We start from the raw sequence: 22891 nt of genomic DNA, 5'->3' as shown, positions 1-22891 counted from the left end.
GTGTGTGTGTTTATTTACCAAACAGTGGTGTCAAATCAACTCATCAAGCGGCAGTCGTCTCCAAGATCGACAGCAGACTGGAGCAGTACACCAGTGCCATTGAGGTGAGAGACGTCCTCAGGGTTACGGTCAGACAGAAATCAACTCTGGTTATATAAACGACCATAGAAACACTTAGGACAGGACGCAAAGTCCAGTAACCACATGTTTTAGGATATTAATCAGGCTTTATTATACTCCAAACTGGTTATAGAGAAGAACAGTAATAAAGGCAAATTATGGAAGGGTTTTAAATAAATTACTGCTTACTACTTTCAGCCTGAGTGTTCTTTAATGAAGCTGTTATTCTTTGAATGAATTGGTTTCTTGATATTCAACTAGATTATTCATGTGTTAGTCAGTACATCTTCTAATATTAATTCCTTATAAAATGCATTCCCATATGTAGTTTAAACAGGTCTCATATATCCTTGGCTAATCTTCTTTGGTCTATAAAAACTTAATATTATTGAATAAAAATAATAGTATAAGTTAATAGAAAGATGATTGCCATCTAGAGCTTAATCACCATGAATTTCAAATAGATTATTTTATACTCAAAGGTCCATAGTTTTATGCTTCTATTTCAGCTTTTTTCCCACCAGGGGTTCTACCATATTTAGAAACAGTGCCTAAATTTCCAAGTACCAAGCACTAAGAGGGCAGGGTGCAGTAACCAGGGCGTGATCCTGGTTCTTCTCCGTGGTACGGACTTCAGTCAATGATTTTATCTGCCTTCTCTGTCAGAACACCTGCTAGGGCATCATTGGATCAGTTTGATTGGATTTTTCTCCTCTCCGTGGTACTGCAGAGTGGAGATAAGTTTAAAATCATTCTCAATCAAATAAATGATAAGAGGGAATAAGAGAGAGATCTGAATGATTTATCAAATGAATAAGGAAGTCTGAACACTCAAGAGGTGATTTGCATGAGATTGGATGTCCACCAAAATCTGACAAATTGCAGAGAGTTATTTTCTGTGGTTAAATTAATTACAGTTCTAATAGGGTTCATGAAGCCAAACCTGTGGCTTCAGCCCTTGCCTAGTCCAGTGATGGTGCCACTCTCCATGGCTGAACACCTACAACACAGGCCACAGGCTACAAAGCAGGACCAGGCAAGAAATGCCATGACTGTGGGCATACCCATCACTCCTTCTGGAAGAGTATCTCAAATGCATACTTCTCTTTACATCCATTCTTTCCTCTTCCCAATATATTCTCCATGCAGTGGTCTCTTGATCTCTCCTTCCTTTAGCACATCCCTGTCTCCAGTCCTTCGTAAATGCTGTTCCCTCTGCATGGAACAGTGTCTGTGCCTTCTTTCACCGCATCACTTCCAAGTCTTCCATCAGTCTGGGTTTAAATGTCACTTCCTCAGTGGAGCCTTTTTTGCTTGCCTAGATTTTAAGTATCACTCCCTTCTTAGGTGCTCTCTTGGCTTCTTTATAGCACTATGTTTCTCTTCTCAGTGTGAACTAAGTGTATGTACAATTAGTTACTGTCTTTCTGTCCTATTAAAATCTAAGTCCACTGCAGCTTACAGAGTAGACTGTCTTGTTTTGAGTACCTGCTCTATCCCCAAGCATCTGTTGAAGAAATGAAGTGGAATCCTTATGTAACAATAAATCGCATCCCAATGAAAAACATATATTATTTTTGAAAAACCTTCTAATGACCTAGACCTCAGAGGGTTTGGGGGAGAGGGGTGTATATGTCATCAAAATGCAGTTTCACAACAGAAATTACGACTCTCATTTTTGGTGAAGGCATTTGCACAGTGACTTTTAAATGATACTGTCATTTACAAATGATGCTTCCTATTGAGGAAGACAGTATTTACAAGAACAAACATAGCACCAATGCTAAAGATCATTCACACACTTCAGGGCACAAAAACTGCAAAACCTACCAAGCCAGCAGCCTCGGATCTTCCTGTTCCTGCTGAAGGCGTTCGCAACATCAAGAGCATGTGGGAGAAAGGGAATGTGTTTTCGTCCCCCACCACGTCGGGCACACCCAACAAGGTGAGCATGGGGGTCGGTCTTTTAATGTTGGAGGGTGGATTCTTTTTCTTTTTCCTTTGTATTTTTTTTTTTAGCAATCACCCTAGTTCATTATAAAAGCAGTGAAGAAGGTGTAATTCTTACTTCCTTTTGCAACTAACCCAAAGGCAAGCCCAGAGGCGTTAGACCATGTACTATGCTCTGACCACAACAGAGTCCCTGAAATTAACCATCCACCTGGTGGGTGGAGTGGGCAGGGGTAAGATGCAGGGGCAAGCAAACCAGAGAACTTTCTTTAAATATCAAGTTTAAGGTTTATTTTACTCAAAACATTCATTATAACGATCATTCACTGGTGTTATGGGATGGTTAAGTGAAATAACACTTAATAGTGTTTCGAAGTTGCTTTGAAGATTTCTTCCCAGGTAAAGTTGCTTTCTTTCTTTTTTTAAACATTGGATCATTGACTCCTCGTAGGAAACGGCTGGCTTGAAGGTGGGGGTCTCCAGCCGCATCAGTGAATGGCTCACTAAAACCCCCGATGGAAACCGGTCACCTGCTCCCAAACCTTCTGTAAGTAGCTTTGGATTTTCTGGGTTTCTTTGATCTCTCAGTTGCCCGTAGCAGAAGAAAATGGGCTCTTGGACTATTTATCCTAGGAAGGACAGTGCTCCTGGTCTTTGCTGTTGCTGCTGAGTAACAAACGAGTAGTGGTTCAGACTTAGAGAGAGCAGCCCGGGCAGCTGCATGCTAACTGCCCAGAGGGTAGGAGTTGGCCAGACCACTGAAACCATTCAAATTTACACCCTGGGCATGGTAAGTTAGCCAGAACGCAGAAGCCATTCAGAGTTACACTCTTAACTGGTCTGTGTGTTTAGCTCCTATTCTATAAATCACAGCTAGAAATTTGAAAATGAAAGTGTCAGATTATCTTGGCCACTTCTCTATAAAAAGCACCCCTAAACTTATTCTCCAAAGAAAGTGTATCTTGGTGATTTTGAGCCCATAGTTTATAATTTGCCTAACTTCTGTAACTTAACAGAAGTAATTGCCATAAATTTTTGTCACCACCTCCAAAGAAAAGCCATTTAAAAAAACTGAAAACTATAAGAACTGGTTATAAATGTTATTTTTGGAAATCTAACATTTTCTTAATAAGTGTGACTACCTTACTATAAAAATATTCTTTTAACCTTTGCATTGCATGTATATGATAATTGCCATGCATTTATCACTATAATCAGAAACCTTATTAAGCTCCCTACTGTGTACTGGTGAGCTTTCTCTGTTAGGCTGGCCTTTATATCGTTCTTGGCACCCAAAGAAGCAGAGACTCAACCTCATAACTGCTCCATTCCAGAGGCAGAATAAAACCTTTCCAAATTCCCCTAGACCTCTGACCCACTGAGCAATTAATTGTATCCATCGGTTCCATAGTTAACCTCCAAAGTCACCAAAATTTATCACTTTTCCAATTTAAGAAGAAAAAATAGAAATAGTTTTTACCCTCCTTGAGTGTAACTCCTTATAGTCCATTAATATTCATCCCAGGATTTTTGGCACAAGGGCTCAGATGAGGTATAAAACTAATGTCAGCCCAGTTTACAATTGGAAAGTCTTTAAACATTGAAAAGAAAATTTTCCCCCTCTCCCAGTGGACACAGGAAAGAGGTCCTATAAGGAAAGACAGTCGAGGTGAGGGAGGGGTCATACCCACAAGGCGTGTGCCCTGCAGTGCCTTATGTCTCCCCAGCACCCAAGGTGACACATAGAGTAGAAGTTGTTTTTTTAGTGGCAATTTATGTAAATTTTGTGCCTCCAGGCCAGTGGTTATTAACGGACACTTTTGAAAATCTAATGAAATCTGAGGAACTTCTCCCCTAAAACATGCCTATCATTCAAGTTTCAGAAGTTCAGGGACCCACTAAAGGACTCTCAAAATAGCAAGATAGAGAATGGTGTTTTCCTTTTTGATGAATTAGGCACATTGCTAGAGAATATGGTCACTTTTTTTTCTCTTTTTAAAAAAATGTTGATTGATTGATTTTAGAGAGACAAAGGGAAAGAGAGAGAGAAAAAGCTCAATTTGTTGTTCCACTTACTTATGCATTTATTGGTTAATTCTTGTATCTGCCCTGACTGGGGATTGAACCCACAACCTTGACCTATTGGTATGACGCTCTAACTGAGCTACAGGGCCAGGGCATGGTCACTTTTTCACATTGATTATATTTGTGACCTATTTCATTTCTATAGCAGATTATAGCCACATTTGGTACAGGACTTGACCCATCCTTTTGTCATGACTTTAACCGATCAGGCTAGCATCTTCTATGTCATCCTAATGGGAGGGATGAAAAAATCTAATTCAGTTATTAGAATAGGTATAACTATGTCAAGGTTTCCACCAGAGCCCCATATTCTGGAGTTACTGACAGCCTCCTAAAAGTGGAAGGCCAAAAAGGAATTACCGGGACATTACAAAACCATTGCCTGCTTTACCTACTAGTTAGTAAGTTATTTGCTAGAACATCTACTAGAGGGTAGAAGGAATAGGAAAGGAAAATGTGGCAGTTCATACAAGGTGTAGCGATCTCTTTTCCCATGACCCATGGAATTTTGCAGACTAGGGTGCTTTCCTGAACAAAAGCCAGATGGGAAAAAAGCAATATGTAATGGTTGCTGTAAATAAAAAGCTAGTTGAAGTACACTGAATAAGCAACCTTGAGTTTTATGCCCACTTCAAGGGTATTAGAGCCACCATTTGTCAAAGTGTGAGTAGCATCATGACAGTATCTTTGGGAAAAGACATGACCTGGAGTTCAAGAAGATAGAAGGGTAACTTGCAGACTCTATGGATCCAGTGGGAAAAAAAAAAGATGAAATTCCCAAACTGCAGAAAGGCTGGAAGGGTTCTGCAGATGCACAGAACTTGCCTGCGAAAAGGTGAAGTCCAGGAAGGCAGCTTAGGAAAACAGGTCAAGCAAGGATCTTGCCCTGCTCTTCTCAGGGGTCTCACACTGAGCCCACAGCTAAGATTTGTGTTGTTTCGCCCACAACATTGTGCTTTACTTTCCATTTAAAAATTATAATGTGAGCCTGGCTGGGTGGCTCAGCTGATTGGAATCGTTCCATATGCCGAAAGGTTGCAGGTTCAATTTCCTGTCAGGGCTCATACCTACATTGTAGTTCAATCCTCAGTCAGGGTGCATCCAGGAGGCGAGTGATCAATGTGTTTATCTCACATCAATGTTTTTCTCTCTCTTCCCCCATACCCCGCCACCTTCTTTCTCTAAAATCAATAAATATATCCTGGGGTGAAGCTTTTTTTTACATTATAATTTCAATATTTTTTGAGATGTGGAGGCATGAATCTGTTGATTCGCTCTTTTCCTGATTTTCCTACACCAAGCTCCTCCAGGCCTTTATGTTTCCAGCCTGGCCCTTAAGAGCAGGTGTCTGAGTTTGACACCTTTAGGACTCTGGTCATACTGACCCTGAGCCCAGGATGTCAGAGGACTCCCTGAAGACAACAGCAAATAGTAGGCACCCAAAGTTGCCCTCTGATTTTGGACCAGAGGCGATTTATTCTCTACCCCTCGTTTACATTGCCAAGTGTAGAGAGGAAAGCCGGGGTTTGCACCTGCAGCTGTGTGGCACGTGGCCATTAAGGAAAAATCAGAGGGAAATTCTTTCACCCAAATGAGCATCACCCAGTGAAACCTCAACGGGAAATTCGTCTTTCCTTTGGGATTAGTGTTCAGTTCTAAAATTCACAGGAGAGAAAAACCATCCTTTACCAAGTTGTATAATTTCCATGTATATTAGGAAGTAAAAGTGCTCAAAACTGTCAAATATTATTTTGATGTCCCTGGAAGTTTACTTAAAAGTCAACATTGATCTACATCTGATCCCTTACTGGGACGTCTGCTGCTAGTTGTGGGTCGAATTTACCATATTGCACGTTTGTAATTGGACGTCAATGCGGAGTATGCCCATTTTAGCTGGCTTGTCTGTTCTTCCTATCTGAACTGCATGTTATGTACAGCTAAATTAAAGTGCTAATTTGTCTTTTTTATTTGTTTGTTTGTTTGTTTTGAAAAATAGTCTTTCTCAGCTGAATTCTCTGCTTCATTCTTTGATCTCTGGTTGACTGGAAACCTGCTTCTCCTGCCTTCATTTCTCCCTCTTCTTCCGGAGTGGCTCTTTCTCTAAAATGTAGTCTGGTCAGGTAATTGTGTTTATATTCCCCTTTGATTTAAAATGCCAACTTAGCACTTAGATGGTAATATATTTTTTTAAATAGACTCTTTAAACTCTTTGAGTAATCGAAAAAGATTCCTAGGTAGGATTTAAGGGAGCCGTAATCCACTTTCTTCTGTAGAACATTCATGTGAAAGAAAAATATTTGTCTTCTAGGAGTCAAATAAATAAAGTAATAATAGCCACTTTCCAAGCTTCCATCAGCATGTGCCTAATTATAGTCTCTAAAATTTTAAAACAGTCTTCCAGACAATTTGGCAGCTTTTCCCTCCATTGGCAAATCTAGTGGAATCCTGCAAAAACAGTCTGATTTGTTGCTTGCTGATTCCAAGTTAAATAGGTGTAGCTCTCTAACAGAACATCAGGAATTCGTGCCACAGTGGAACTCCAGAAACTCAGTAAGATTAAGGCAAATCTGAAACGCTTCACATGGTACCATTTACCCAGCGCATTTCCAGTGTTGAGTCCTCCATACTGTCTGTCAAAATACGTCCATTGAGACTGGTGTCCGTGGATAATGCAATTGCTGTTAGCTTTGCCTTCCTAATGAGAAGAGGATGTGCCAAAATAAACATCACTATTTCAGTTAAAACACATTTATTTTGCACAAGCTACCCTCTGCCAAGTACTAGTATAAGCACATGCTGAAAGAAAAGTAAATGGAAACAGAAATGTGGATCCTTATCCAAACCCAATTAATTACGAGGTAGCAAATAAAGAATCAAAGCTCTGTAACTGTTTTCTTCCCAAGATTCCCACATGTTCTCACATATGTCATTAAGTGTCAGTTTCTGGCGTGGGTAAAATTCGGGGTAGATGTTTATTTTGGTGGGGCGAGGTCCTGCTGATGCCCCTCCGAGTTATCCCCTTGCTCCACGGGAAGCACGAAATGATTTTAGTGCGAGTAAAGTGCCATTAGAAAAGTGTCTTGGTTTAGACCGTCTGGAAGCAGATCTTAACAGAGTGATTCCAGTGGAAGTAGTTTACTTGGGAGGTGAAGAAGGCAAGCCAGTCAGGAATATTAGTAATGCTATCCAGCAAATCACTACGTGGGCTGTTAGAACTTAATCCCACTGGGGAAACCCGGGAAGCCACCATAAAACACGGGCTGCAGAGTCATCCCACCTGAGGCCTGGGCAATACCCTTGTGCAAGATGTCACGGGTGGGTGCTGGAGGCCTGCTCTTGGGAGTGTTAACTCTGAACTTCCAGTCTGCCTCCCGAGTGGGCAAAGGGGGCATGTGTGCCCAGAGAAGGTCCTCAGGGAAGGAAATGCAGTGTTGGCAGCTGGAAGTCGGGCTGGTACTCCTAGAACGGTAAGGGCTCGGGGACTTAGGCAGGGCTCTGAAAGTTCATCGGCAAGGGGCGAAATGCCTATCCACCCCCAAAGGAGTTACAGGTGACCTTTGAGTAACATGGCTTTGAACAGCGTGGGTTCACTTATATGTGGATTATTTTCCAATAAATACTGTCAGTGTATTTTGTCTTCCTCATCATTTTCTTAACATTTTTTGGTCTAGCTTACTTTATTCTAAGAACACAGTGTATGTATGATACAAATAACATACAAAGTATGTGTTAATCAACTATCTATGTTATTGGTAAGGATTTCAGTCAACAATAGGCTAGTAGTTGTTAAGTTGGAGGAAAGTCAAAAGTTTGATGCAGGTTTTCTTCTGTGCATGCTTGTGGGGAGGAGGCACAGGCACCCCTAATCTCCACATTGCTTAAGAGTCAACTGCATTTAAAACCAGTCTATGTTGTATGTACATCTAAGAGCACAGAAAATTAGAAATAGGCTACATTATTTTTAATATGCTTGTATTCCAGTTTCACTGATCAGTAAGCAGTAAGTCCTTGGCAAAGAACAGGACCTAAATGCTGGATAGTTCTAGCCCATTCTCATATCACGACACAGGTCAAGGTCTATATACAAACAAACACTGGCTAATGGTCCTTTCAATTCCACCCATTTCTGACCACTAGGACAAAAAGTATATTGAACAACACGTTGATTCACACAAACAGACAACAGATGTGATTGAGTAAGACCTGGCCAGAAAAAAAAAATAAATGGCCATATATCCATGTCTTCTGCTTTCTCTTCACTAGGATTTGAGGCCAGGAGACGTATCTGGCAAGCGGAACCTCTGGGAAAAGCAATCTGTGGATAAGGTCACATCCCCTACTAAGGTAATCTACTGGAAGCATTTGCGTTTCCTAGGTCTTATTCCTTCAGTCTGATGTCCCGGGTCAAATGAGAAAGATCAGTGTCACTGCCCATCCCCCGTAGCCGGGGAACCGTCTGTGTCTAGAGACCTTTGTCTGGTGCGGTGAAATGCAAAGCTCACAGAGCCTCCGGCATTGCAGGTTTGTCAGTCCTGCAACGTAAACAGGCCAGACCCGCCGGCCAGTTCCCGGTCAGACATTCTGGAAACACCAGAGTAGTAGGAGTGTCGACTGCAGAAGGCTTTATGTTATATCCATGGTCTGCATCTCCTTACAAGGCTCAGAGCCACAGCCATTTAAAAATCACCTAGGGAGAAATGCCCAGCTCCCTGCATGGCCCCAGAGCCACTTTCTGCAACCATCCTGTGGGGTTGTGTTGCCAGCAGCCAAGGACTCAAGGTTGCTGGGGCAGAAAGTTAAAATAATATTCAAAAATTAGGCGACACTCTCTACCCTATGAAAACAGATGGCTAACAGTGCTTGGATTTGTCTTTCTTTCTTTTTTTTTCTTTTTGGTCTTCTGCTCAAAGGGTATGTCCGCTCTTTACAAAAAGGGACTCTGGACAACATTTAAATGAGGCCCGGAGTAAAAATGGGACCCCTTGTTGTACAAGGAGCTAATTCCACTCTTAATCAGAGCCCTTCCTCCTTTTCTGTAACTACCCAGCTTTCTCCTTAAATAGAAGAGAAATTGAAGGAAAGGAAATAGAAGGAAATTGAATAGAAGGAAATTGAAGAGAAAGACACCAGAGACCAACACTAAGTAAGATTAGAAGAGTCTGCTTATGGGCCCACCTAGAACTCTAGACATAGAAGCAATTTTTAAGCAAACTCAGGACTGAAGGACACCCCAGAGGCAACCGGATGGTCATCAGCACAAATCACTGAAGTGAGCGAATTCCTTCCCCTTCCCGACCTTCTGGGTGCTCTGAAGTCCGATGCACTGCCTAAGGATGTCACTCCATCTGCTCTATTAGTTCTCCACTGTGCTTACATTTCAAGAAAGTCCACTAGCCCAGCCTGTCCGCTTAAAGTGACTTGTAAATAAGTTCAGGTTTCAAAGTCATTGCTATAGTACCTAGTAATAATTTTCACCACTACAAACCACTGACATTTATTGAGCATCTACTACATGCAGGGTGCTACTCTACCTTCTTAACCTGCATTATCTCATTTGACCCTCTTACCACCATGTGAAGTATTATTATTATCCCCATTTAGAGCCGAGGCAGATAAGGCCCAGAGAGGTTAAGTAACTTTCCCAACGTCACACAGCAAATAAACAGCAAAGCCTGATTTGACACCCAGGCAGTCTGATCGGAGCCTACATTCATAACCATTACACATTCTGCTCTCTTTTGAGAGTTGCACAGTCTGTAGAAAATATATGGCTTCAAAGTTCCGTGTATAATTTCATCCTGGTGGAAGGGAATAGGGTAGTTATTCTTTAGTTTGATTTTTGTTTTTGTTTTTTAAACAAAGGATGAACTTTTGCTGGCCTAAGCCATTCTGACCCCTCTAGCATACAACTCTGACCTTTCAGAAATGGCAATCCAAATGTTTGTAGTCTCCTTCTGGACTAGGGGAAGTCAGCTGTCCATAGCCCATCATCACAGGCATGACGGGACCCCTCTGGACCCCATTCTCCTGCACCAGGGTTCTAGGAGGTAGAGTAAAGATATGATCTGAACTGGTAGGACTCAGACAGCAGCACTCACACACAACACCACGGCAGGATTGTGCAACAGGGTGGTACAAGGCGGAAAGGTGACAGGGTGAGTGAAAGGTGACAGGGGGGCCGTCTTCACATACACGTCTGTCCCATGAAACTCTCTCTATGGTAATAATAGTATAAGCACCAGGCCCAGAGCTGAGTTTATGGGGTGGCAAAGCAGGTAGCTCCTTTGCTCCAAAATGTCAAACTCACCATGCGTCATGCAGTCACTCATTTGAAATGAAAACACACGACACATTTGAAAATGCAGATTCACAATACAGCATTGGGCCCTCCGTATCCTCAGTTTCTGCACTGGCAGATTCAGGGGATCATGGATTGAAAGTATTTGAAAAAAGCGACACTGTTGCTGACATGTACTGTGTAGTTAGACCCGCGGTGGCTGCATCCGTACTGAACGTGGATGGGCTTTTTGCCTTATCATTATTCCCTAAAGACAATGCAGTGTAACAACTACTTATATAGCATTTATATAAGTAATCTAGAGATGATTAGAAGAATACAGGTTATATGCAAATACTATGCCCTTCTCTGTAAGGGACTTGAGTGTCCATGGATTTTTGTGTCCAGGGGGGTCCTCAGTATCCCCCTAAGATACTGAGGGATGAGTGTACTACAGTACATGTAAATACCTCAGCAAGGATTTTTAGCAGCTAGCTGGGGAAAAGAAATGGCATACAGCCCAGGCTGGTGTAGCTCAGTGGATTGAGTGTGGGCTGCAAACCAAAGGGTCGCTGGTTCAATTCCCAGTCAGGGCACATGCCCAGGTGGGTTGTGGGCCAGGTCCCCAGTACAAGACGCATGAGAGGCAACCACACATTGATGTTTCTTTCTGTTCCCCTCTCTCTAAACATGAAAAAAAATCTTTAAAAAAAGGAATGACATACAAATAAGACTGTGAGTCAGATCAGATTCAAGGGTAGGGGTACAAGAACAGGAGGGGAGAAATGAAGAACAGAAGGAAACTATGGGTAAGCATATTGCACTTCGCCACCAGACCTTGACATGGTGGAGACTGAGTCATTCTATCACATGTGCCTGTTTTGAATGGACACTGCAGATTCCTGGCCATTACGTAGGAATTTGAAAAGAAATTATTCCGAATGCCCTGAGCAAGGTTAAAGATCAAGATAGACGAAAGAGAATATAAAGAAGGAAGAAAAGAAGGGGGGAGGGAGGGAGGAAAGGAGGGAAAAAGTAAAAAAAAAAAATAATTAACAGAAGAAACACAAAAAAGAGAATGCCCACAAAACCCTCCTTTTCGTAAATACTTATTCCTGCATATTACAATTCCTTTTTTCTTCTTCTGACACAAAACATCTTGCTAGACCTGCCGATTGAAAGCTGTCTTCTCTTCGCAGGTTTGAGACAGTTCAAGAAAGCAGCCAGAGTAGCCCCTTCAGAGGCTGGACCCGCCCAGTTGCAGAGGGCTGACCTGCTCTGTGTTATATTTATGTTGATTTACTAAATTTGGGTTAATTTCCTTTTGTTTTATTTCTCATAATCCCAGTAAAGCCATGTATATTATCACTCTATTTAATAATCACAGTCTAGAGAAGTTCGTGGTAAAAGTACTGCCTTTGCACAGGAGCCTGTTTCTGAAGAAACCCATGCTGTGAAATAGAGACTTTCCTACTGAGCATCGTAGCCCGGAACAGCGACGCCAACACATCGGAGCGCAGACCAAAGGAGGTGCATGTGGGAAATTGCCCGAGGGTGTGCAGTAGCCAGAAAAAAACAAACCATAGTGTGCTTTGTCATTGTTGTTTTCCATTTTCAATACAGAAGTCGTGTTGTTTCTGCACTTTAGAATAAAGCATGGAAAAAATCATCGTAGTAGGCAATCATAACACATTCTGAAAGTAACCCATTGCAGATTTGAGATACTGCAATAATGATTTTTCTTTTCAATGTACTGTTAAGGTATTCCTTTTTTCATGCTCATGCATATCTATGTTGGATGATGATGCTAGAAGACAGTGGTACCCATATCTTTAGGTTGGTTGCTTTGTGGATTTCTTTGGTAGTGATAGTCAACCACATTTTAGGTGGCTTGTTCATGTATGTATGTGCATCCCTATACAAACACACGAACGGTAGAAAGCTTTCTCATGTGCTAGGCTATTATATTTAGCAGCCTGTCCTTGTAACTAGCCAACATCACAGCTTTTCAAAAAATTAAAAATCACAATATATTAATATTCATATTTGCCAGTAGAGACATGGCGGAATGGGTCTCGATGTGTGTTCAAGGCCCTGTAGACAACCTGTAGAAAAAAGGAGAGATTTGAAATGTCAAAATGAATGGATATTTTCTATAAAACATAGTATTTAGCTTATAATTAAAAGCAATCTTGAAGCCCAGTGTGAATTTTACCCAGTCTGCCATCTGGGTCAAACAGAAAGCTCGCTGAGAACTTTCTTCTGTTAACAATCAAGTTCCCAACAGGGTGGCCTGCATGATACCTGAGGTCTCTTCCTCAACTAAAATCGAAAGCTGAGAATTTCAGCGACAAGATTGTACGGACTGAAATTCCATTTATGGGCACAAAAGACCAACTATGGCTAATGTCTGCAAGCAAAGAAGAAAAGTAAGCAAAATCCATACTTAGAAGTCATGATAGTCCTTCTATCTTTAATATACTGAACCATTTTTTAACTGAAATGTTTCTACTTTTATTCTTAGTCATTGGTACTTATCAACCATAAGTTGATCATACGCTGAACTTTCCAAAAATATATATAATTTGCACTAGGTGTACCATTTTCCCCAAGAATCTGTATTGACTTTTCTTGTTTACACATGCTGCCCAACATCGGCTCTTATTTTAGCATGTCAGGAAGTGTCCCTCTGGTCCTCACGATGATGGTAAGAGAGCTCTCCAATGTCTTGGCAATGTGTTCTAGCATAGTGATATATAGGGTAGTTCCGTAAACTTATACCTCGTTTGACTTAACCAAAAGTGTCCTAGCCTCCATTCCTACCAGAATGAGGGAGCCTCCCACATGACTGTCTTCTAATCTACAGTCTTCCTCTAGAAGAGCTAGCCAGGGCAGGGCTGGCATGAGCCAGGACCACTGCCTGGCAAAGTCTATTTTCCTCAAAAATCAGTCAAGAGTAGTTGAATTCTCTAGCTTTTTGCACACCTGGGCCAAAGGAAGGAAAGCCACCAAGACAGGATAGATAGGACTCTATGAGAACGTAAACTAGAATCCACCTGTAGTGTCTGGGTGAGCATCGCCTCCCATCACTGGAGTGAAATGGACCAAAGTTTGAATGGAGGCCCATGTTGATGCAGCATTTGCTTCGTTGTACTTTTGAACAAGAGCTTCTCCTGATCACTATTATGTATTTTTTTTCTCAAAAGTCTAACGTTGAGATGAGAAGAGAATATATCGATCCTGACTTTTATTCCAGGGTTCAGATGGAATAAGTTTTAGGGTAGAATTTTGTTCCGTTTTGGATTTAATCTTTTGAAAAAATGAAGCCCGTGTTTATTGGTTTGATTACAGTTATCTTTAAGAGGTAAAAGTGCAAAGTGACTAGCATGTTCTGTGAATCTGCCATTCCTGAAAATTTTATCAACACTTGATATTTTTCACTGATAATTGATCGCTGCAATAAATATATATTGTGAAAATGCATCCACAATAAATGGAATTCCTCCAAATGTCATTGCCTCGCTTGTTTTTATGTACTATACTGGTTATCAGTGTTATATTTGTTGTAATAAAGACGACAGCGTAGCAAAATGCATATTTCAGATTTGAGTCTTGGTTCCATTCTTTAAAGAAGAAAAGCCATTTTGTATCTTTTAAAATTGTTTTATTACAGGCAATTTTCTAACAAAATATTGAAAATTGATTTGGTATGGACAACTGACCAAGCATGTATGAAAAAGGTTGAAAAGGAGGGTTTTAGAAATTCTTTAAAAAAATTATGAAATGTCCCTCTGTCCCCCCTCATTCCCAGTGTTGCCGTGCACTGCCCTTCTTGCTACTACGGTGGCAGGACTGTTTCCCCAAAGGTGGTTTTTTTCTACGGAAGAAATACCCATTTAGTATATGCATTTGTTTGCAGAATACTTACTAGTGGCAAGGCAGTAGCGATTACATTTAAGTCCAAGAGTGTTTCTTCATAGTAATTTTGCGTATTTATGTAGCACTGCCTGGTCTGAACTCTGAGATTCTTCTCATAAAGGTTTTAAATGGTGAGCCCGGAGCTCCTGAGCAGTCTGTAAATCCCGCACTAAGTTACTGTGCCTTAAAGGAGAATTAGTCCTTCTTGCCCTTATGTCCTGACAAGAAGGGCGATGGCACTAAGTTGAGACAATGATAGTTGGCATCAAAGGCCATTCGCAAAATTAGGCGATGGAAAGAATACAGTCTGTAGTATCGATACCAAGATGACGGGGTTAGAGAGGGAGGAAAAATAATGTTCCAATGTGCACTCAGGGTGTAAACACAGTGTCTGGTGGGTATAGAGACAGGTGTAGCGGAGGTGTGTCCCTATCCTTGCTTGCACATTTGCCCCAGATGGAAACACAGATAAAAAAAGATCTCCTGACCCTAAATAGGTGTTCTTCCACAAATGAAGAACTAGTGAGGTCTTAATTTGAGTCCTGTGTCTATTTGTGTCAAGCTTATTATCCATGTTGTCTAAACATTCTGTATCCTTCCTGATTTTTTTTTGTTTTGTTCTATTACTGAAAAGAAAAAGAAGGTAAAAATCTCCCACTATGAATATGGATGTCTGTTTTTCCTCATAAGTTGGTTATTTTTGTTTCCCATATTTTAAGGCCATGTTTTAGGTAACAAATCTAGAATCATCATATAGATTCCCAGCGAATTAAATATTTTATCAGTCTGAAGTGAATATTATAGCAAAGGTTTTTGCCCTAAGGTTTGCTACCCTTTTAGTTAACACTTGCACAGCATAACTTTCCACCCCTTTACTTTTGACCCTTGTACCTCCTTTAGTTGTTAATCCAAGTCTTTGAAAACCGTGTGGTTTGAGTTTGGGTTTTCATCCCGTCTGATTATCTCTGAGCTTTAACTGGAGTATTTAGTCCTTTTATATTTGATGCAATTACTGATGTGTGTGCATTTCAGTAGCACCCTGGTTCTGGGCCACCTGTTGTTTTCTCCCTCTTGCCTCTGAGGCTGGAATTTCTTAGGCTTCCAAGTACATGCTGATTACAAGAGGCAGCTGAGAGAGAGGCCAGGCAGGACTTTTAGCAACCCAGTGGGAGTAGAGAACAAAAAAAATCTTCAACTGTCCAAACAGCTGCTTCCTGCATGTAAGGATGAGCTTGAAGGAATCTGGTCTTTGTAAAGATTTCCTCCTGCCTTCGCTCTGGGGGATGACTGCATTATTCTAGTGGGGAGGTAAACTATAAATAATAGAGAAAGTTACAAAATATTGAGTAACAATTCAAGAATTTTTTTATTGTTCGAGTACAGTTTTCTGCCTTTTCCCCCACCACTCCAGCCCTCCCCACCTCCCTCACTGGTTTCCACCCCCCCTCATTATTGTCCATGTATCCTTTATAATTGTTCCTGCAAACCCTTCACCCTTTTCCCCTGTAATCCCCTCCCCTCGCCCCTTTGGTCACTGTCAACCTGCTCTCAATTTCAGTGTCTTTGGTTATATTTTGCTTGCTTATTCATTATGTTGATTAGGTTCCTGTTAAAGGTGAGATCATATGGTATTTGTCTTCCACCCCCTGGCTTATTTCACTTAGCATAATGCTCTCCAGTTCCAGCCGTGCTGTCACAAAGGGTAGGAACTCCGTTCTTTTTGCTGCATAGGATTCCACTGTATAAATGTACCGTGGTTTTTTGATGCACTCATTTACTGATGGGCACTTAGGTTGCTTCCAGCACTTGGCTATTGTAAATGGTGCTGCTGCGAACATTAGGGTACATAGGTTCTTTTGCAATTCAAGAATTTAAGAGATGAAATATCACAAGGTTTTAGTATATAATTGTCAAAGAATTATGTAACACATAATTCAGTGCTTAGAAGGTGGAGAGAAATTTGGGGGTGATCAGGGAAAAAATATCTGACTTATATTCTTTTGTAGCCTTGGAGGCATACCCAGTGCCCTACCCGTGGTGGTGCTTGGTAAGTCATAAGATGATTTCCTGAGCAACCCAGTTTATCAACTGCTAGGTGTACTGCTGTCCGTGTCTGTAGGGTTCTTAGAGATTGAGAGATTCATTTGTTTCATGACATTCTCATTCCTACATTTATAATTCCTGTGTCCACTCAGCCCTGCATCTCAGCTCTGTCCAGACTGCTGGCCTCTTACTGGACAGTGATACAGCTCTCGACAGCAGCGTTTAGGCGAGGCTTTTACTGATGTCAGCTTTTGTTCTCTGGACATTTTTCCCCAAAGAAGTTTCATTAAAATGGGTTTTAGGACTCCAAACTGATCATTTCTACTGAGATTTAAAAAAAAAAAAAACAACTTTCAACCAATAATCTCTTACTGAAGGTACTAATATAAAAAGTATGCAAAAGAGCTGTAAGTCATACAGAACACAAGATTAGCTCCCCAACTAGCTTTCAACCTGGGTCAGCGTGACTTTAGCCATCAGGCTTATGTGGTGTCATTGTCACCAACTGGATGTCAGCTAGTCAAATGGAAATGACAGCTAACCTTTATTGGGCCCCTACCAAGTCCCAGGCCCTTTATATGATACTCACTCCTGTAATCCTCACGACAACCCTCCACGATAGGTTCTACCGTGTTATTCCCACTTTACATGTAAGTAAGTGGCAGCTCAGAGAAGTTCAAAAGCTTGCTCAAGGTTACATGGCTACTAAGTGGCAGAACATCTGACCTAAGGCAATTAGCTCCTGAGCCCACACCCCTGCCCTCTAACCCCTGGAAGCCCACAAAGAGCAAGAATAGCGCTTAAGGCCAACACTGTACACTTCAACTTGGCCCAGTTAAGGAGATACTTGCCTTTTTCCTCCCCAACCCCTGCTCATCCTGAGACAAGGAACTGGTCCCTGCACACACACACAAAAGGAGCTGGATATAAATAGCAAAACACCAGCTCCCTCCCACTTCCCCAGCCACTAGAGCTGGGGACCTGGAAGAAGGAGGGCAATTGAATTCAATTTGAAATGGAAGTTTAAATTGTACTTAATACCAAATCCCAGAATGAAATCTTACATACCAAAATGAAACTGTTTTAGTCGCTAAATGTGACTGAAAATTTACAGAATCTGGACAACATGTCCTGTGTGGAAAGGAATATTTAGGAGCAGTTACTGGGAGGGGGTAAAAAAGGGCCATTTTGTGTTTTTTGTCATGAAACTTAACCCTGGAAACTAGTCTTTCTTGTTTCAGGTGATTTACCCTATCTGTTTTTTGTAGAGCAAGCAGGGGATATTTTTACTACCTCATTTCCAAGTGTTTAGGAGAGCGATGTTTCCTGATGGTCCCCAAATTTTGACACAGTCTCCAAACTAATTCTACCAATTATAGAGGGATTAGGAAAGACTTCATTGTGGGGATGACCTTTGATCTGAGGCTGGGTTAGCTGACTGGCTGGGAAACACCTCATGAGTTGAGCTTGGAAACATTTTGTGAGGTTCAGCGCTACACTGGGGCGTTCTAGACCCAGACAGTCTGAGAAAGGCCGAGATGGGTACTATACGGAGGACCCCAGGGCTTCCAGGACCTAGTGTGGCTTACTTAGCCAAATTAGAACATGACCTCTGTAGCCACATAGCCACTAACTTCTGTGATGTCATAAATAACTCTGCCCTAGTCACTTCACGTTCCCCTTTGTCTCTGGTCAATAAATTCAAAATGACATAATTATACCACACAACTTTACATTTGCTTGTGTTGACAAAGCGAATTTTCCTTCTGATTCCCACACTAATCATTGTGCCTTTTGGAGTCTTGTTTCTTTTCCTCTTTTCTTACTCTTATTATATTCCTTTTATATACTGTAGGCTTGCAGTAAATATTCACCAAAAATTAGAGGACACGTTGCTGTAGGGGTAAAGCTGCCTCCCAAAGGTAGAAGCTGGCTGTATAAGGAGTAGGTCCAGTAACCTTCTCCGCTAAGATCATGGGGAAGAACAGTCAGACTGACAGCAAGTTCTTGTCACCTCCACTGGACCCTAAATGCAAAGAATTTCGTCTCTACTACATACCACTATCTGTAATAGGAAAGTAAATTAAAAGGAAGAAATAGAAGAAGCTACTTAACGAAACCATGTTTAATTTATCTGGGGAAGGAATAAAAGTCCTAATGAAATCTCTTTCCTTAAAATGATACTTGGCTCAGGCTGAACAGTACTGCCTAGTACAATTCATGACCCTGGTTTTCTCTTGAAGCTTTTGTACAATATTTGCTGTTGCCTCTGCCTGGCTAGGTCTCCCCCTAGACAGGCACGTAGCTCTTCCCTTTACTTACTTCAGTCTCTGCTCAAAGGCCTCGTGGTCAGAGAAGCTTCCCTGCACACCCCATCAAAAGAGCTACTCCTACCAGGGGTATCCAACCTTATGGCCATCTCTGGGCCACACTGGAAGAAGAAGATTTGTCTTGGGCCACACATTCAATACATTGCAACATGTAATCACAAAAAAGAATCTCATAATGTTTTAAGTAAATTTACGATTTTGTGTTGGGCCTCATGCAGTCAATGGGATGTGGGTTGGACATGTCTGCCAAGGCCCATCTACCCAGGTCATTCCTCATGCTCTTATTTTTCCTGCTTTCTCTCTCCATAGCAGTTATCCTCACCTGAATGTCTGTTTTCCACTGGTTTGTCTGTCTTCTCTCAATTGTATATAGCCATGCAATCGCCTATATTTGGAACAGTCCTTGACAAGTAGTAGGCATTTGATAAATACTTGTTGAATTAATTTTAAAAATATGATTTTCCAAGTTTTTAAAAATTTCTAAGTATCTGGACACTAAAATATTTTTTCTAGAGGATTACTTGAAATATGATCATTTAAATATTTGGACTAAAAGTCATGGGACTTAAATCCCCCCTCTGCTATTAATTTATGTTATTTCTTGAAGCTTCACACTGTATACCTGACGTCCTGTAGCTCACAACCATGGCTCTAAAATCTAACAGGAAAATAGATTTTATATATAAAAATTCTCTGTGCATTTCACCTTCAGAAACATATTCAGGGCATAAAACAAGATACAATAATTGTAAAGGGTAACTATTTTTCAAGGGAGCTTTATGTAACATATACTTGCTCTGTTTCTTTTTCTGGAAGGTCCAAACTTCTAAATTGCTAATCTCGATATAAAAAACAAACCTGTTATTTTTCAGAAACTTACAAAATCTAAAGATAATGATCTACTTCTATGCTTAAGCCAAAGTGCTTTGCCCTTTATTCTACGTTAAAACTTGCTATAATTCCTTATCTCCATGTCTACAGTATTACAAGTCTCAGGGCACATAATGCCCGGGTAGGAACCAAACATCTAGATTTTTTCACCCAACCAATATTACTTTGACAACTGTTCCAAATTTATTCCATTATCCACCAGAGCTAAAGATCAGGAGAAAATCAAGTCAGGATGTACAGGAATAATGTCTCAATCTGTTAGGGGAAGATCATAATTAATTAGATGAGGCATTACATGTGAACCAATTTGCCTAGTGCCAGATCTATGCTCAATGTTACCTAACGATTATGATATTTAAAGGATCTCTGAGCTGATAAGAACCTTGAGAGGCCACCCCAGCAAACCTAGGACTCCTGTATCAAGTATTTTAAGAGAAAAGTTTTCATGTATGAATCAAATAAAGATCATTAGCCACACAACTGTGCCAGAACGCAACTCCGCGTGGGGTAGTAATAAAGACCAGCAAAGTGCCAGTCTTAACCAGTGTGCTTGCTCTACAGCCTCCTCGGTCAGAGAAGGGCCAGGGCAAACCACCGTCGTGCAGAACCCAGAAATAGATCAGTGTCCCTCCTAAATTTCCTGCTAGCCTCACCCTACCCTGTGGGTCCACTTCTTCCCAGCTCGACACTGCCCCTGCCTCCAGGTCCTGGCATCTCAGGGTCTCCCCTCCTTTGGCCGAAATCCCGCGAAGGCTAGCTCTCAATTCGCAAACCGGAGATGATTCCCGAGGGCTGTCTGAAGTCTCGCGATGGTGGTCCCGTCGCCCTGGTAACGAGCGGCTTTGCCTCCCCGTGAAGGGCGTGGCTCTGGCTGCTAAACTGAACCTTAATTATGGGGCAAGGGAAAGGTTACTATGGCTGGGCCAGAGGAACGCGGGGGCCTGGGGGAGGCCGGACAGTGACGTGTGCGATTCTGAAGGAAAGGAAGCCACAGGCGGGGCGCCCCGTGCGGCGAACGAGCGCACGTGGACAGACCTGCCGGGGAAAATGAGCTACCCACACTGCCGTGACCAGACGTGAGCGTGGGAGGAACACTTTTGACAACACGAATTGTGGCTTAATCGTCCTTCCCACCAAGAAAGTCATCGCGCGTTCTCGCACACCTGGCCTGGCGTGGCTGCGCGTGGAGGCGCCTGCTTTCGCCTCTTCTGCTTCAGCCGTGGAAGATACACGCAGGGTGCCCACTAGAAAAGCAGTGTGTGGCCCACCTGAAGCTCAGGTCAGCACAGTCGGTGTTACCCTACTCAACCAGTTGGCTGCTTGGGGTGTTCTACTCAAAAAAGAGGTGTGGTTGTCGCTAGGTAGTTGTATTAGTTATAGCCAGTAAAGGAATTCACATTCAAAGCTCTGTCTCCCCACAGGAAGGCTTAGCCATCCTTATATACACTATTTGGTTAATTACATGTTGATTTCTTCTTTGTGATTGATTCGCTTAGCGTATTTGGTTGGGTTCCAGTTAGGCTCATCAAGTTACAGCTGTGTCTGCAGATACTATACCTGTAGTTTAACATTTAGCAAGAACATCATTTAGTAAGAACCACCCAGACAATAAGATCCTTGTCCTGTCTTACTTTGGTGTACCTCATAGGCCCATGTAAGGAAATAGAATCAAGATTTATGCCCCACTTTCCCAAATTTGGAACTGTGACATCCCCAGGCTGAAACTTCAGTCTCTTAGTACTGAAGGTCCTAAAAAAACATACCTATCTGTTGCATTTGTAGTTATTTGCTATGGAACTTGGACTTTTTGTATATAGTCTTGTTCCAAAACATGGGTTTTTTTGTAGAGAGGAGCCTGAACAAATAGACTGGAAACCGGTGAATTCCTTTGGTCTCAAAAATAATAGAATCTTTCTATTATTTCATTGTCTTAGTAAAACATACTTGGGAGGGTACTTACAACAAGAGGGATAATAGTCATCACCAATACAACCTTCTGAGAGCCACTGGGATTTCAGTGGGACAAATATAACTGATTATTAGAACTCTGTAGAGACAGTATCTACAGAATGTTAATCAAAATGTGAAAAGTCCGTTGTTGGCATTTGAACTGTTTGTTGGTCCATTGAAAATTTAGCAGAAGATACATTTTCTCTATTGCCACAATTGACTGCCTGAACAAGTAGCTATGATTTTTTTTTTAAAGATTTTATTTATTTATCTTTAAAGGGGAAGGGAAGGAGAGAGGGAGAGAATATCAATGTATGGTTGCATCTTGTGGGTCCCCTGCTGGGAACTGGCCTGTAACCCAGGCATGTGCCCTGACTGGGAGTCGAACCGCGATGCTCTGGTTCGCAGTCCACTGAGCTACACCAGCCAGGGCGTAGCTACAATTTTTTTTGATGATTCTGAACTTGTTATTGTTCTCTGGTATTTAATTGTAAATACAGGGTATAAGTCATTTGGCTGTCTACCCTATTAATTCTTTTTTCAATTAAATTATTTACTTGATTTGTCTTTTATTGTGATTTGGTCTCATAGCAATGAAAATTTTTTTCCAATCTTTAAAATTGAAGGTTTATGTAGCTGTCTCCTAATAACTTAATTTTTAAAATAAGCCTGTTGTCAATTAAATACAATTGAATATATTCTGGTTACACATTTAATGTAATTTGAACTCTTTAAATTTAAAAAGAAAATTGTCAATAAATTCCTTAGAAATTGTTTTACAGCCTGCCTACATAATAAAAGAAATTTCGAGCCAAATACTGAAATGATGCCCTTAGAAGATTCAGAAGAGGAAGACTATTCGGACAGAACCAGCAGCGAAGATGATTCTGTATGTTTTCCTCAACTTTGTTTTACTTCATTTGAGATAAAACTTGTGTTACAGAGATTCCCAGGAAAAGTATTATAAAGTCAGTTGAATGTCAGAATCAGTCAGTTGATTGTCATTGAAGTTGGGAAATAACTTGATTGAAAGCCAAGATATCACTGTATGCTGTATGCCCTATAGTGATAGTATTTTTATGAGAAAAGAAATTGGGTAGGATTCTTCTGAGCTGTATTAAAGTATGTGTATTAAGTCATTATTAGGGTGTTTCATAATTCCTGTCCACTTTCTCATGTGTACTGATTCTACTGTGTTCATCATTGTATGATACTGGAACCTCCCTGTGTTTTAAACCTACTGTGTAGCTCCATAATAGTCTTAATGTGGCTGTGATGTAACAAAGCAAAGGACGTGGAGGAAGAAAAGCAGGCGGGGGACAACACA

At 41.3% G+C, this 22891-nt stretch overlaps 2 protein-coding genes across 11 annotated transcripts in view; both read left to right on the top strand.

The window, feature by feature from the left end:
- The window catches only part of CALD1 (caldesmon 1), a 189411-nt gene extending 175465 nt beyond the window's left edge, over positions 1–13946 (top strand). For all 7 annotated transcript variants that reach the window (XM_037165801.2, XM_037165805.2, XM_037165806.2 and 4 more), the window contains 5 exons: positions 26–104; positions 1928–2065; positions 2522–2617; positions 8419–8499; positions 11632–13946. In XM_037165801.2, coding sequence (XP_037021696.2) covers positions 26–104; positions 1928–2065; positions 2522–2617; positions 8419–8499; positions 11632–11637 — 400 coding nt within the window. In that variant the 3' untranslated portion in view covers positions 11638–13946. The remainder of the gene's footprint in view (positions 1–25; positions 105–1927; positions 2066–2521; positions 2618–8418; positions 8500–11631) is intronic.
- A 6575-nt stretch (positions 13947–20521) lies between these two features.
- AGBL3 (AGBL carboxypeptidase 3) overlaps positions 20522–22891 on the top strand; it is a 55262-nt gene continuing 52892 nt past the window's right edge. For all 4 annotated transcript variants that reach the window (XM_053657064.1, XM_053657062.1, XM_053657063.1 and 1 more), the window contains exons 1-2: positions 20522–20893; positions 22347–22453. In XM_053657064.1, the coding sequence (XP_053513039.1) occupies positions 22388–22453 (66 nt within the window). In that variant the 5' untranslated portion in view covers positions 20522–20893; positions 22347–22387. The remainder of the gene's footprint in view (positions 20894–22346; positions 22454–22891) is intronic.

Source organism: Artibeus jamaicensis, unplaced genomic scaffold (assembly GCF_021234435.1).
Source record: "Artibeus jamaicensis isolate MK-2021 breed Jamaican fruit bat unplaced genomic scaffold, CSHL_Jam_final scaffold_3307, whole genome shotgun sequence".
NCBI classification, from domain to species: domain Eukaryota; kingdom Metazoa; phylum Chordata; class Mammalia; order Chiroptera; family Phyllostomidae; genus Artibeus; species Artibeus jamaicensis.
This window is presented reverse-complemented; position numbering and strand designations above follow the sequence as displayed.